At 39.8% G+C, this 16,638-nt stretch overlaps 1 protein-coding gene across 2 annotated transcripts in view; it reads right to left on the bottom strand.

Annotated features, from left to right (window-relative positions):
- Positions 1-3,404: 3,404 nt before the first annotated feature.
- The window catches only part of LOC309863839 (uncharacterized protein), a 126,848-nt gene continuing 113,614 nt past the window's right edge, over positions 3,405-16,638 (bottom strand). The window contains exons 5-6 of one of the 2 annotated variants that reach the window (XM_082729078.1): positions 4,445-4,623; positions 3,405-3,695 (exon numbers count right to left, since the gene is read on the bottom strand). In XM_082729078.1, the coding sequence (XP_082585204.1) occupies positions 4,479-4,623 (145 nt within the window). In that variant the 3' untranslated portion in view covers positions 3,405-3,695; positions 4,445-4,478. Of the gene's footprint in view, positions 3,772-4,444; positions 4,624-16,638 lie in introns of both variants that reach the window. The other variant, XM_082729077.1, reaches the window with a different exon arrangement.

The following is a 16,638-nucleotide window of genomic DNA, read 5'->3' on the forward strand; positions in this document are numbered from 1 at the left end:
CCATGATATTAGAAGAGGAAATTTTGAAATCCCAAAAATTAGAATGAGGGAAATGATATAGAAACAGCAATTAAAGAATTAAAAAACACAAAAAAATAGGATCACAAAATAAATACCAAAACCCAATTTTTCAGGAAAGACTACTAATAATATTGACAAACTGAGGAAAATGAATAAGGGAAAAATAGAAAGTACCCAATAGAAAGCAGTCGTAGGCATGAAAATAAGAATACAAATACAGATGTAATAGGTAATACAAGAAAAATTGAGGTATATAGTTTAACCTAACTAAATGGCAATCTTGTTTTGACTAAAAAAAGGAGGAACAATAATTAATACAGTATAATATATACTGTTTGCGGATCCACACATATGTAGTAACAGGATAAAACATACATGTAAAAAATACAAACAATTCCATGTAATGCTTAACCCCTAGAGAGCATGGAATGAGATCTGAGGACAGTGCACAAGAGCATCTCTAATGAATTACTGATCAAAGACTAAAGATAGGGGCACCCAGGTGGCTTAGTGGGCTAAGCGTCTGCCTTCTGCTCTCGTTATGATCTTGGGATCCTGGAATCGAGTCCTCTTCAGCGGGAATTCTGCTTCTCTCTCTTCCTCTCCTACTCCCCCCACCTGTTCATGCTCTCTCTCAAATAAATAAAGTTTTGTTTTGTTTTTTTTTAAGGTAAAATAAGTTTACAAACTGTTAAAATCCAGTACACCAATGATTATGTTCTAATGTGCTCTTTTTTTCTGTGTGCTTGAATATTTTATATATTTTTAAAAGGATTGATACTCAGTGAGAGGATTTATTCAAGAGAGGGAGAGGGTTGCACATTAGAAAGAATATGGCAATGGAAAAAATTTGAAATCATTGTGTGCGACTTGAAGGCAGAGACTTAGATTTTTGTCTTTGTCATTATTCAGTAACTACACATTAGAATAATAAGAGGTCAACATGGTCTAGAATGTGAGGTCTTCGGAAAACAACACTTGAGAAAAGCAGTTTCTACGTAGTTGAGTTAGTCCATGTTTGTAACTGTTGAGGTGCTATTACAATACAGATTTGGGGAAAATCAATTGGACAATGTTGTATATGATGGTTAAGGAGTGAGTCATAGACAGGAGGCAAGAGGTCAGTAAAGAACAAATTGAAGTAGCCTAAGTGGGAAGGGAGAACAGTCAAAACCAGAGAAAAAACCATTTATATTAATATAATAATAATGATGACAATAATTAGTTCAAGAACCATTACAAGGACAAATGAACGGGTGTTGGTGGCTGGGTACCAGGAAGAGAGAAAGGAGGACATCAGTGAACTTCTGGTGTTCAGGTGTTTAGTGTAGAAGGTAATATACATTACCTTCTTACCATACATTAACGAGAGAACTGACTGAAGCTTCTATAAAATGAGATTACCACAGATCTTATATTTGGCACCATTTCTGTTTTAACAACTGCCTTAGGTGGAATTCCCTGAAATAGACTCCGAGGTGGAGATGTGCCAGCAGGAAGTTAATGCTTCTCCATCAACGCCCCTGGAAGAGAGAAGGAAGTAGAACAGAGAAAGGAGGCCTCCCCTGGTCCCTCAGGAAACTCGAAGTTCCAATGCCCTTCAGAATTGTTCTCGCTCTGAAGTAACAGGATTTGACCTTTATCCCCTCCCCTCCTGACCAGGCCTTAAAAAAACGGGACCGGAAGCCTAGGACTCCAGGGGAGGGAGGAGTGGGGGAAGGCTGGGGTTGGGGCGGTGGTGACTTTGGACAAGACAGCACTGTTCAGCTGAAGGCAGTTATTGAAGTGCTGACTCAGCTCTGAGCAGTCAACAGCCAACATTTCCAGCCTCGGTGATGAAGAGGGTCACAGCATGCACCCCAGTCCTTTGCATGTGCCACTCAGGTCCCCTCGTGCCCTATAATAAATTCCAGGTCCAGCTCTTGCAGGATTCTGTTTGATCTCTTTCCTGGGGAAACTGACAGAGGACAATGAGTGGGACAAATTGCAACCCTGCTAATGCAAGTGGTCTAAAAGCCACAAATGAGCATCATCCCTTCCTTAATGACAGTTCCAGATTCGCTGATTTCTCTACCATCCCCTGAGTCAGGGAACTTGCGAGCAGAGTGACCCAGACCTCACTGCCGAGAGGTCTAAGTCCCGGTCACCGTGGCCTCAGGCCACATGTGCTGCCCTTGTCCGCGTATTCTTGGCTGTCCCCACTGTAGTGGTTCCTACTTACCAAAAGCACTAATACGTTGTGCAGATTACCAAATATGTCCACTGGAATTACACGTCTAGGGACGGAGGAAGTAATTTCTAGGAGGTTGTAACGATGTTTAGGTGCTAGATCAGCTGTGTCAACTCGGACCTCACACGGGACACATCTTGAAATCCCATATTGCTCCTTTTCTGACATACAGCTGTCCAAATAAATCCAAATAAACAGGTCACTTTGGGGAAGAATTGGGTGTCCTTATTGTATGTGCTTGTCAGGGAATTGCTGGGGTTTCAATTCAAGGAGTTTCAACTTCTTCTTCAGGAGATGGGGGTGAGGTAGGAAATTGGCTTGGTTCTGAAAACTGAGTGGAGGACTGTGACTTTTTATTGGGGAACTGCTCCAGTGGGGCATGGCTTGGGGTGAGGGCAATGCCTACAGAAGAAATCAACCAATAGCTGTCAACCCCAGCATGTGGGGAATGAGCACCCTGGACTCAGAATGTGCTCCCAGGTATTATATCCTTTTTTTTTTTTTTTTAAACATTTTATTTATTTGAAAGGGAGGGGGAGAAAGAGACTGTGTGCACAAGAACAGGGGGATGGAGAAGCAGACTCCCCGCTGACGAGGGAAGCCAATGCAGGGACTCGATCCCAGGACCCCGGGATCATGATCTGAGCCAAAGGCAGATGCCTGACCGACAGAGCCACCCAGTCACCCCTGGCATCCTTTTAATAACCAGTTCTTTTAAGATGAGTGTGGAAAGACCGAACTGAGAAATATGTTTTGTTGAAAAGGAGAAAAATCTAAGAATGTTTGAAATTCTAAATAATCAGAGTTCTTGTGGGTCATAACTCTGCCTCAGTCTCAAAGGATAAACTTACAATATAGTGTTCTCAGGCTTGTGTGGAATAATTCTGATACACCAAACACAAATCTAACTAATATATTGTGTACCTATAATTAAACAAAGGAAGTGTTACAAGTGAAAACAGTTTTTTCTAGGGTCTCATGTATTTGTTGTAGGTGGAGAGAATAGCTGGAAAATCCTGACCCGACTCATTGAAAATGGCATAAGAATAACTCCCCGCAGGGCAGGATCAGCTCTGTAAACTTTTGTGGGTCCTAGACTGCTTCCCTTATGATCCCAGGTATGATGAAAAACAACCAGGTCATGAGAAAACTGTTTTGTTTTGTTTTTTAATCCATTCTCCAAATGTGAAAGGGCTCAACTGAAGAAAAGGTCCAAAATAACGTATTATTGTGTATAGCACCATAACAGATGGTCTCTTACAGTTCCCGTGAGGGCAAAGAATACTTTACTGCTTAAGTTACAGAAATACTGGTGCATGCTTTGAGAGCCCAAGTTCAAGGCCACTCTTGGTTCAAAGCCCTGAAAGGTGTTGCTTTAGTTCTTCACGACAATCAGCTCAAATTTCTGTGCATTCCAATCCTTCCATCCATCAACATTTGAATCCTTGGAGAGAGTAGACTGTTGTCAATTCAAAACAACTATTTCTCATGGCTCACAGACTGGTATATGCTGTGTTTCCCTTTAAGAAGCAAGAAAGTCACAATAAATCTGGGGAAATGTTGATATAAACTAGGGATTTCCAGCCTCAGAGGTGGAACTAGAAGAGCCGCGAACAAGGTTGTTTTGGAAGGAAAGTATTTCTGGAATTCAAGGACTGCCATTATGAGTTGGTTTATCTTTATTACTCTGAGTTTACTGAGCATTACAACAAATTACATAGTTTATAATAAATCTTTTATGACAGCCTTACAATGTGTCTTTTCTATACTTTAGCTCAGGCAGGAAAAATAAACAAAATAAATTCCCTCTTTTAAAAATTCAGGACTAGACCAAGCAGACAAACAAAAAGTGCTTAAAACAAGCAAACAGAAATGACCTCTAAACACAAGGTGTCTTTCTATTTAAAACTTTCTATTTAAAACTTCTTTAACTTTGACAAGCACCTTTCCCCCAACACCTTTGTTTATCTCACCCATCACTGGAACCCCATCTTCACAAGATTTGCACTTAGTATTTATAAAGCAGCTTAAAAATTCAATTATCCTATCTGTATCATTTAAAGAGAAAGATTTTATTACATCATAGTTGATAATTACTATATTATACAATAAAGATATGAGCAGGTCCTTTATATAGGCTGCTTAGGTTCATCATTGGTGTGACGAGATGAAATGAAGTCTGGGAAGACTTACCTTAAAAGAACTACTGCAGGGGTGCTTGGGTAGCTCAGTCGGTTAAGCATCTGCATTCAGTTCTGGTCATGATCTCAGGGTCCAGGGATTGAGCCTGCATTCGCTCCCTGCTCAGCGGGGAGCCTGCATTTCTCTCTCCTCCCTGCTTGTGCTGTCTTTCACCATCTCTGTCTCTCTTTCTGTCAAATAAATAAATTAAATCTTTAAAAAAAAAAAAGAAAAAAGAAAAACCTACTGCCAATAAAACAGACTGCCTGGAGAACCCTACAGACTTAGATGGATTTATATCATAAAGGTGGTAGAATTATAGTTAATTATTTTTAACAGAGGGCCTTCAATTAAGGGCAATACCATGTTAATGTGGGGAAAAAACAACAACACACAAAACACTCTGACTATTGCTGGCCACAGAACAAGCAGTCTCCTTACCTTGTATAAGGTAAGAGTCATCGAGGTCACATGTTAACAGATTGCCAGAGCCATGCCCTGGAGATTTGTGATCAGATCTGAGCAGGTTCTGAAATCTGTGTTTAACAAGTCTCTCTGGGATTTGATGTGACTGGGCAAGCAAGGGCATTTCCCGTGCTTCTACTGGAGCCCAATGTAGCATTTTTAAGAAACCTCCTTTCCTGCTGAACTGTACTCCAAAAATAACAGAGTTCACAGGGAAAAAAGTAGGATTAGAGAAGGGCATACAAATCCTCTGTAATGTAACCACAATGCTAACAAAAACATTAACAATTCTAATTAAGCAAATAAATAAAAAGCTACACGAGTCAAAACACACACACACACACTACAGTAAATACAGGATTCTACCGTTAAAAAAAGTGAAAGCTAGCTTAAAGTGTGAGGGAACAGTAGACTGTCCAATCACGGAGATGAGGACCAAATCCATAAAATGATGTCAGAGAACCAAGTCATACACACTTCGAAGACAGGGTATGTGGCTAGGATGATGCCGGAGGAAGCCCAGGAGGAGAATGATTGCACCCCATGCCCAGCACTGCATTCTGTGGTGTGCTGCCTCTCACCATGGTCCTGTCCTCTGTGCTCAATTTTTGTTATTTGTTGAACACTGTGGTGACACTGTTCATGACTGGACTACATTCTACATCATACTGACCTCTTTCCCCAATTTAGCAATGGCTTTGAGATACTGTGTCTTCTGGAAACACGTTTTAGAAGTAAAGGACTTAGATGGGGTATGCTCATGGTTGCAGGAATGCAAGTTAAATTAGTCTTTCAGAGGGCATGTTTAAATAAGGATAAAGAGACTTGAAATAGTCATATTTTCTAATTCAGTGACACCCCCAAGACTGCTGCTGGCACCACTGCCACTGTCCACAAGGGGAACTAGCTGCCTCCCTTCTCAGCACATAAATTTTGCATAGCCCGTCTTCTTCAGCGTGCCATCCTTCTATTCAAGGTCTAAGAGAGCCCATGCGCTAGCAAAGGAGGCTGGGAAATCAGATATAGCCCATATCTTTCAGCTTCTATGGTGTATGTGTGTAGCGGGGAGTCCCTCAACATAAGGAGGGGATTCACATGCTGAAAGGAAAAAGAAATGCTGTATCCTTTAAAGATACCAATTCTATAGAAGTAAAATTTGGAATTTTATCAGGTAACTTGTTAATTAAATATGATATGCTCATATACTCATAAGATGGGATTCATATACCATCATTTAAAATCTGTTTTTCAGGGGCACCTGGGTGGCATAGTCAGTTAAAGTGACTGACTCTTGGTTTTGGCTCAGGTCTGTTCCCAGGGTCCTGAGATGGAGCCCTGTCAGGCTGTGTGCTCGGCCCTGGAGTCCACTTGAGTTTCTCTCCCTCTCGCTCTGCCTCTTTTCCCTCCCTGCTTATGCATGCTCACTCACTCTCTCTATAATAAATAAATCTTTAAAATAAAATCTTTCATAGCCAATTTAACAACTTGGGAAATTCTGTATTTCCCCTTATTTTATCTTTATTTACTTTACAATTAATAAAGAAAAAAGACTAGAAGAGTACAAACCAAAGTATTACTCTGATTTATGCAATTATAGGTCATTTTTATTTTCTTTTTTATACTTTTCCAGGTTTTCCAAATATTCCAATAAGTGGGTTTTTTTTTAAGTCAAGTTCATGTGAACCCCCTAGATTGTATTACACAACTAAAAATAAAATGTACTTAGATAAATATAAGCATAACCATTCAGAATTTCTTTATAAAATGGTAGTTACAAAATGTACAATAAAATTATGTTTCTTTCATTGCATATGTACTGTAAGTGATCATTCCGATTAATCATTCCTAACAAACTCATGTCTCATCAATTGTTCTCATGGGTTAGGACATGTTTCAAGCCCAGTTCTTTAAGCGTGGAGTTGCCAGCTATCAAAGATCACAAGTGTTTTCATCTTTTCCTGGGCAACCACCTGAGGCTTAGGGTAAAAGCTGAGCTGACATTTTAAAGGTCTGATTAGGAGTTACTCAGTTATTACTGCCTAATAAAAATTATTGCAATAGGAAGTATCTTTGAAGGCTTCTGTGTTAGACACTGTACTAGATAATTTTATATGTGTTACTTCTTAATCCTTTTAATCCAATCCAAATATAATTTCTCCATTTTGCTAAGAGGTACACCTTGAAGAGATATCTCACTTGTTCAAAGTCTCATAGCCATTAAGTGGTAGAAGCCAAACGCAAACCTGTCAGTTTGGGGTTCAAGGCTCCAAGCCAACATGAGCCATTAAACACTCAAGTCAAGTTAGATTAAACACTCAAGTCAAGTTAGATTAAGGTTCAAACACAGAGGGGACCAAGTTCTGCGGTCAGGGTCTCCAGTGACGGTGGAGCCTCAAGTTCAATATTGGTTGAAGACAGGAGGCATCAAAGCAGGTTAGCATCAGCAACAAGACCTCCATGGCAATGCATGGACACATGGGCATGTTCACCGCTGTCTGTGGGCTGGTGGAGAGGTGGGGTGAAGCCCCGGGGAAGTCAGGCTGGCTGAGGGCCAGACACATGGCAGTGAGTAGATCACAGTCTCTACCAAAGTTGGTATTTTTCACCACCCCCATTCCAGTCTGTGAGAGAATTTAAGTCGATATTGAAGATCCAGGGACCTGGGATGAACTATAGGAAAGAAGATGTACACATCCTGTTACAAAACAAGGCGGTGCGAATCCATGCTTTATCACCAATTAACTGTGTGGTCTTGGCTAAGTTTCTTGTGCTTAGTTTCCTTGTCACTAAAATGCAAGACTGCACTTCATAGAATTATTATGAGGATTTAACAACTTAATGTATAGGGAGAGCCATACACAGCACAAACTTAGTAATCTTTATTACTTGTTTTTCAGCATGTCCTTGCAACCTAATGGACACCAGCCACACACACAGAGGGAATTAGTGAGAAAGGATATAGTCTAAAGCTCATGAAGTCACCAAGGGGCTAAATTCCCTCCAAGTTCCCTCAATACCAGGTGCGAACACAACAGACTATTTTAGGATCCCACTCACCAAATATCCTGCCAGCCATGCTCTCATGGGTTCAAGGACTTGGCAGGAAGGAGCCCACAGGTGGCAGACCTTTAGAACTTTGTGCTGAGTAGACCAGAGATTGACAGTCTCCAAGCAATAGACCAGTGTCTTGACTTTGATTTAAGGCAATATTCTAGAATGCATTATCAAAGTAACTGTTACCATTTGGATGGGGAAGAAGTGAGCACTAATACTGAGCTGACATTCATTACTATTCATTCATAACAGACTAATAATGTATTTCTTTGACTGGCTCTTCAGTCCCTAAGTTTAAGAAGGGAAATAGGATAAATAACTTCAAATATTTGAAACACTGGTGTGGGAGGGTGTAAAAATTACATTTGTCCAACACGACCTTAAGATCCAAGATATCAAAGCTACTAAAAAACAGATCTCATTTCAAACATAACAAAAAACTTTCTAATGGTGTGAGCCAGAAGGGGCAGACTGCCTACCAGTGGGTCAGATTCAGTTCTTGTGCAATCTTTTGTTTGGGTCACAAATAGGCATAGCATGTGCTGCTGCGTATGTCCGCTGTACTTGCACAATTGGTGCAGCTATGCAAAGTGACCCAGAAACTTTCACATGAAAATCCAGATTCCTGTCTTTTTGGGAGAAGTCCCACGATATGCAGCAAGGACAGCATTCCCGTAGAGGAGCAGCATACCGTCCCTGAATGGACTGCTCTCCCCATACGTGGGTGTGTGTTAGAGCAGACACCCATCCCCACATGATGCGTGCCTAGTTTATATCGCCCACCTGGAAGGCATTTGAGTTATGATCCCAAACGATCTTAATAAATGCAGAGAGAGGTCCTTTTCAGTCACTATGATTCTCTGATTCTTTAATTTCCTGAGTCTAAACATCATTCAACAATCTCCATGGTTTGTTGCCATTAGCAATTTATGAAGTTACCAGGCCCTGTGTGTCCCTCTCAGGAAGCATCTAACACCATTCTTTGGTTTAAGCATATGTCTTACTCTTAACACTTTGGCCAGCAGCTGCAAGGCTGCTCCTCCTCAAATTTCAAAGCAACTTTAAGAATAAGGACAGGAAATTCAAGTACTTCAACAGTACCTCTGGATGCTCTCCTGTGACTGATAAATGGTGTGCTAAAGAGCGAATTGCTACGACTTGTCTATTTTTACAAGACTTGTGCCACATTACTTCAATACATGCTCTGAGAAGACATACTGAATGTTCTGATGTTTAACTACATCAAGACTTTTTCCTTGGACTTCGCAGATTTCATCGGTTTGTTTTCTTGAGAAAATAAAAATCGTGAGAAGCATAGAGTTTAATTAACATGTTAAGGCAAGTCATGTTATTATCATAAATGAGAAAAAAAAAAAAAACAGAAATCACGGTAGCACTGTTCAAATAAAATGGTGGCTGAAAAATAATCATGATAACCAAACCAGAAAACCGAATACCTAGGTAGTGTTTCTGCATGTTAGGTAAAGAAAATAAAGCTGTTTTTGCAAAAGCTAAAACTGTTGGCTACCATTTGAATGCAGGAACATGTAGGAGGTTATGTTTCTAAATATAATGTAAATTAATCCTCTTGGTCATTAGGTATCATGCAGTCTTACTGTCCTCAAAAGTCAGAAACAAGAACGTCCTCAGGGAAGTTCCCAGGAGAAATGTTAGTTAGCCTTGGTAAATGTGTCTGCTAAATATTATTAAGTAAAATACTCATTTCTGAGAAAGTGAGAAAATATATAATAAAATATGTCTTGATAGAATGCAAGCTACCTAATCTTTTAAAAAGTGAAAAAACTTCTAAAATGTTTCCTTGCTTAAAAATGTCCAGAAGCGCCAAACACCAAAGGTGACCTATGTTGTTTCTATTATTTAAAAAAATAAACTTTAATTCTACTGAAAATTTTTAGAAAAACAGATATATTTGGGGAGACTTGTAGGATTTCTGAAATTAAAAAAAAAAAAAAGAAATACTTAAAGACCTCTATCTGCTCCTGAAATATTTCCAGTTCCATTTTCCTTTACTTTTCAAATGTTTTATTTATTTATTTGACAGAGAGAGTGCGAGCACACAAACAGGGGGAGCGGAAGGGAGAGGGAGAAACAGGCTCTCTGCAGAGCAGGGAACATGATGCGGGGCTCGATCCCAGGGTCCTGGGATCATCACCTGAGCAAAAGGCAGACATTTAACCAACTGAGCCACCCAGGTGCTCCTCCAGCTCCATTTAAAATGAATAAATCCTGCAAGAATATTTGGCTCAAATATCTTTGTTTCAAAAGCATAACTGACATGGTCAGTCCTCTGCAGGTTTAAGTTATTTTAAGTAAAATCAAGCAGACTTAAAAATGACCATAACCTGGACCCTTGTGGCCACCTTTTCTCTCTAGATGTGTGCGAGGTCTACGGGCTCAGAAAGTACGAACACCTGTCTGGTGTCAGGGAACCTGGAGAGCAAAAGGTAGAGTCCTGCATAGAGACGATTGAGTTAATATTTACCAGGACAAAAATGTGTGAAACTTTGTAGGCAGAAATGACCACGTATGGAGAATTATGGTGAGGAACATTGGGTATTTGGAAAAAATCAATTTCTTGCGCCCAGAATTTAGGTTATAGTGGAATAATATAGTGCTGGGAATAGCCTATCTTTGAAATCGTTTGGGTCTCAATTCGAATTCTGATTCAGGTATTCATAAAATCTTCTTTTAGATTAAAAAAAAATCCTCATGCCAGGAGATCTAGTGTGACAACAATCTGCATGAAAAAATACTTGTTAATCAGGTCCGTTCTGGGCTCTGCATTCTGAGGGAAACATTAGCAAGCCATAGAGATCAATTAAGAGAAACGTTGTTTAATTTGAAGGAAGGGCTGTCTCTGAATATTTGAAGGATTTTCATATAAGAAGTAAGAACAATTATGTGATCATTCTGAGAATGGTAGATTTTGTGAAAGGGCATCTCCTTCAGACCAATAGAATACCTTGTAGCCCTGGGGAACTGCCTTAGAACATTTCACAAACTCAGGAAACAAACAGGGTTGCTGGAGCAGAGGGGGATATGAGGCATGGGGAGGCTGAGCGATGGACATTGGGGACGGTATGTGCTGTGGTGAGTGCTGTGAGTTGTGTAAGACTGACAATTCACAGACCTCTTCCCCTTAAACAAGTAATACATTTTATGTTAATTTAAGAAGAAGAAGAAAAAAAAGAATGTTTCAGGAAGATAGGAGCCCTTTCTCTCCAACAAGACAGGCTGGGGGCCCACAGCAGAGAGGCTGTGGATGGGATTCTTGCAGTGGGTGCCAGACTCCCTTGGGTTTATCAGATCCTCTCAAACTCTAAGATTCAATCGTTCTATCATTTCAAATGTTGGCTTGCAAAAGTCAAGGCAGTTCTCATTGTTCTGATTCTGGTTGCTCTTATATTCACAACAGTTTTGAAATCTGTTTCGTTATTCTTGCCCTCACCCTTTTCATTGCGTTAAATTTCCTCTTAGGTCTCCTTTTCCCCTCGTCACCCTGTCAAATCTATTGCCCTGGTACCCACAGTGATAAAGAGCAATTCTCCCTTAACAGCCTAACACTGCACCAGAAACAGGTGTTTCTGCCACTACCAACACTTGAAAAACGGGAAGAAGAAAGAACAAGATTCACTATACAGAAGAAAACGGATTTGGAAAAGTAATGACCTCCTGTTTATGACTTCAAGTTAAAAGAGATGAAATTACAATTTCTTAGAATTATAAAGATAAAAATAGTGTGATAGAAATACATAGCGCAAGCCAGGTGCATTAGAGAGCAAGCGCTGGTTGGAGGCTCTGCCATTCGCTGCCCACTTCCATCAGCAAGGTCTTTCAGGGCAGAAATTGCTGTCTCCATTCAAATACAGGAACGGAGGTTTAACACAGTTAAACCATTTACTAGTGGTCAAAGAGCCAAGAGAACTGGCTTAGAACTTGTGCTCTGATTCTAAAACCTGTGCTTTTTAGGTTCCACAAACTCTCTCTTAACCCCTCAGCAGAAGCAAAATGGCATTTAGAACAGAAGCCGTGTTTTAAAAATATTTAAGGAAATGATAGGTGGCTCCTTCCTGTGCTGTTTCTCTCTTTTGCTCTGGCCAGTGGCGCCAGGGAGGGACCGAGCAAGTGTCACAGTCTTCCTACTGCCAGGAAACTCCGTAGCCACAGATGAGATCAGAAGTGGCATGATAAATTGTCCAAGAAAGCCCATTTGGGTCCAGCCCCAAAGGCCAAGCCTTTTCGAAGGAACTTCCCATACAAAGGAAATCATGCTGGAAAAAGTAAGGGTTGAAGCCAAACAGCCAAATTCTGCTATAGGAAATATGTCGGGGTCCAGCTGATCAAGAATGGCAAAACAATAAGAAAAATTGAAAAATCACAGCATTCATATCCGACGATGGTTGTTTGAATTTTATCAAAGACAATAATGAGGTTCTGGCCCTTGGATTTGGTCACAAAGGTCATGCTGTCAGTGACCTTCCTGGAGTTCATGTTAAGGTTGTCAAAATAGCCAGTGTCTCTCTTTTGGCCTTATACGAAGGCAAGAAGGAAGGACCAAAAGCATAAGTTTGGATGGTGAACACATGACAAAAATAAATTTTCACATGCCAGGAAAATCGGAAATCAAAAATAAAATCAAACATCTAAGGAAATAACAGTGAGCTGGACATTAAGGTTTGGGAACAAACAGTTTTCAGAGTAAGAGATAAAACATCTCAGGAGTGGGGAGATGTTGCAAGATCGGTGCAAAAACAGCCTGAAGGAAGCAAATGATATCTCTCCTCGACGTCACCAAATCCCAGAACAAGTCCCTTCCCTACAACTGAAATTAGCTAGTGAGAGAATTTCAACTACTAATACAGAATTTGTTTTTAAAGCTGTTTAGTGCTTCTTGAATTTCAGTACAGTGAATCTATGAGTCTTTTTCCAAAGAAGTATCTAGACATCATACACCATCACTTGGCACAGCGTTAGCATACTAAAAGTAAAAGTAACGTGTGAGACAAGACTGACTGACTGAACAAATTCATGAATGAATGAAGGAAATTACACAAAACCAAATCATGAGAAAAGTCACCAGAAAAGCACATATAACAAAAGATCTCCCTGCACAGAACACTCCATGTTTCAATGACCTCAATCACATTTGCCAATTTATAGGATTTCCTGGTTGATAATAATTACTTCATTTCATGGAACATTTCCTCTGTGCCAGGTGCAGGGCTAAGTGTTGGATGGATCTTCTTAGTGATTGCCCATGAAAACCCTTTGAGACAGTAGAGCACAGAGATTGAGAGCACAGACTGAAGCCAGACCAGGTGGACCTCGCTCTATATTTACTGAGCATGTCCGCTTGATCAAGATACTTAATCTCTCTGTGCTCAGTTTTCTAATCTGTAAAATGGGATAAAAGTAGTTCCTATTTTAGGGGATACGGAATTTTTAGATCAGTGCCTGGCATAGAGTATGTCCAAGTGTGTTAGCCATTATCATTCAGATCTCGAGTCACACTGCGCCCAGAGTCTAACTCCACCTTCACCGCTAACTAACTATATATGACCGGGCACAAGTAATTTAATCTCTGAGAGACCCAGTTTTGTCATCTGCAAACAAATATTGTAACAATATGTCCTGAGCTTATTCACAGATTACACAAATTAATGTGTCTGTGCTTAGAAGAGTGTCTGGCATACGAAAACACTTAATAAATGTTGACTGTTACAGTCTCCATTTTATAGATCAGAAAACTGAAGTTCTCATGTGCCCTTTGAGTGTGGTCTAGGGCTCAACTCCAGACAGACTGACTCCCGCAGCCTAGTTCTTTTAAGGTGGTCTCAAAGCAAATGTTGAAATTTTAAAGAAATTCTACCTGGCAATATTTTAAATCATATCCTAATTATTTTGGGAGAAATCTGTATGGGTTGGATTGCCAGTAGTCCTTTTACTAATAATCATTTAAAATGGAGATATTTAAATCTCGAGACAACATCAGAAAATGTTCGGGAATACCAGTTTTATAGTAGTAACTCTTGGCACAACTGCTCTCAGAGAATCTCAGTCTCACTCTTTGTGTCTAAATTCCAGCTGCTTCCAATCTCTTTAATCATCTGATTTCTGATATTCTTCTCTCTTGCCCTGAAAGACCACAAGCTCACCCACTGCCAAATAGGTTCAGGGGGGAAAGTATGGGTTTTGTAGTTAAACAAACATTGGCAAATTAACCTAACGGTGGACATTATTTTGTAAATATTAAAACAACGTTCTTAATTTCCCCTTGAAGTCCTTTCACCTTTTTTTCAGCAATTTGAGCCCTGAGTTATTGCTGTAGGGAGAGGAAATAGCCTCAAAGACACCATTTACCAGCGCCAAATCTCAGAGCTACTTTCTTGACCTCTTAAAGGGAGAGAGTGGGCTTGAAAGGCAGACTGTCAGGAGAAAGAGAGAAGGCTAAATCACAAAACACCACTTTAAGAATATGGAGAGTCAGGGCTGGTATCCCTGAAGACAAAACTCAGGGTATGAGATAAAGAAGGTTGGAAATCCAGTAGATGAGACACGTGGGTCCTGCTCTCCTGAAGCAAAGCTCTGGACAGGAGAAGCATATTTGATTTCGGAGAATGCCTGAATCATGAAGACTTCATCTTTCTTTGCATGAAGGAAGGAGTGGTAGTAAAAGTAAGAGTTGTGGCACAGTGAGATTAGGCAGTAGAAGGTTCTCAGTTGAGTGGTCCTAAAATGGATATTCCCACCTGACCCCAAAGTGGTGCACAAATTCAGCTCCTTTGGGACCCTAAGGAATCAGGGTGGTGATGGCAGTGCTCAGGGACTGAATGGATGTCACCGATAGCCAATAACCAAAAAGCTACTTAGCTACTTAGCCCTCACCCTGATTTGTAGAGTAGACAACAACCTCAGCCCTCTAAGGATTACAGGGAAGAAAAGCCATAGGTAAATAAGAAGTGTTTCCACGGGGACTGGAAGACAGTCCACAGCCTTGAAAATAAATCTTTGAGGCTATCTCCTTCCCTTCACCACAGCATACCCCTCTCCAATCCCCCCAGACACCATGTGGGAGAAAAGCAGGTTGAAAAGAAGGAAGCCAAAATACCAAAATTTAGACAAAACAAACAAACAAACAAACAAACAAAACCAGGTTGTCTAAAGACTTAAATATATTGGATTAAACGGAAATTATTGGATTAGAATAAATTGTCCTATTTTCCTACTCAGCATACATTAGGTACTTACAAAAAAGATTATATAAGAGAGAACATAAACTGCATTTTCTTTTGACATCTATGTATACAGTACACGTACATTTATGATCTCCTCACACTAATAGATTTTTTTTAAGCAGCCAATTTTTTACAGAAATTTTGTTAGCACAAAAGTCAACCATACAGAAAAGAGTTAATTTATACATAATCTAATATGCTGAATGCTGAGAACACTGAGACTCAGAAGGAATAATAATATATATTAAATGTTAACCACGTGCCATTCCTGAACTAAGCACCGGATGTGTATTATCTTAATTAAACCTCAGGTAGTAGGTACTAATATTAGTCCTTCTTTATAGATGAAGAAATCAAGGCCTTTGAGGTTAAATAATTTGGCCAAAGTCATTAGATAACAAGATTCATTTGAACTTGAGGCTCCTTGGCTCCAGGGCTCTTAAAACTACACAATCCTTAGACTCCAAGAGCAGAGCATCTGCCCGGTAAGTTGGTGTTAGTGCTGCGATATGGAAGAGCTCTAAGAATAGCCTTATACATGTGAAAGGAATTCACAGAGGTGCTTGTAGGTGGAAAATAAAAATAAAACAGAAGGTAGGAGTGATGTGTAATAATTATCTCAGATTCATTCCAAGAGATACAGTTTAGCAAGAATAGACAGTCTCTTTAAAAATAAAAATAAAAATATGGGCTCCTGAGTGGCTCAGTGGGTTAAAGTCTCTGCCTTCAGCTCAGGTCATAATCCCAGGGTTCTGGCATCAAGCCCTACATTGGGCTCTCTGCTCAGCAGGGAGTCTGTTTCCTCCTCTCTCTCTCTCTCTCTCTCTCTGCCTGCCTCTCTGCCTACTTGTGATCTCTATCTGTCAAATAAATAAATAAAATCTTTTAAAAAATAAATAAAAAATTTAAAAAATAAAAATAAAAACATGGGGGGGAGCTTTTATCAAACTGAAGGTAGTTCACTGTGGGTAATTTCTTTAAAATAAACTTTTTTCCACAAATGAGAGGCAAGAAAAAAAGGGGGGTGGGTAGGAGGGAGAGAGAAGGGAAGAAAAGGAGGAAAGAGGGGAGGGAGGGAGGGAGAGAGGAAAGAGAACTTTGCGTAGCAAGGATTCTAAATTCTATGTAACATTTTTCCTTACTTTTCAGCAGCAGTTACTTTGTAGCCATTGGCCATAGTTTCAGAATTGATTTGATACCAGGATTCCTCTACCGGAAACTCAAAGTAAATATTCACTTAAACAGATGAAATTACTCTATGGAACATACACATAAATAGATTTTAAATTAATTATAAAAAACGTTTTAATAGAAGTGTATGAATATATATTTATCACTTCTAAATTTTCTATTTCTCATTTCCATGTAACTTTATAAGAGTAAACATTTAAAAATATGTGTTGAATGAGTAACTACTGCAAGGTTTGAATT

The sequence above is a fragment of the Mustela nivalis genome (assembly GCF_964662115.1).
Source record: "Mustela nivalis genome assembly, chromosome: 4".
NCBI classification, from domain to species: Eukaryota; Metazoa; Chordata; class Mammalia; order Carnivora; family Mustelidae; genus Mustela; species Mustela nivalis.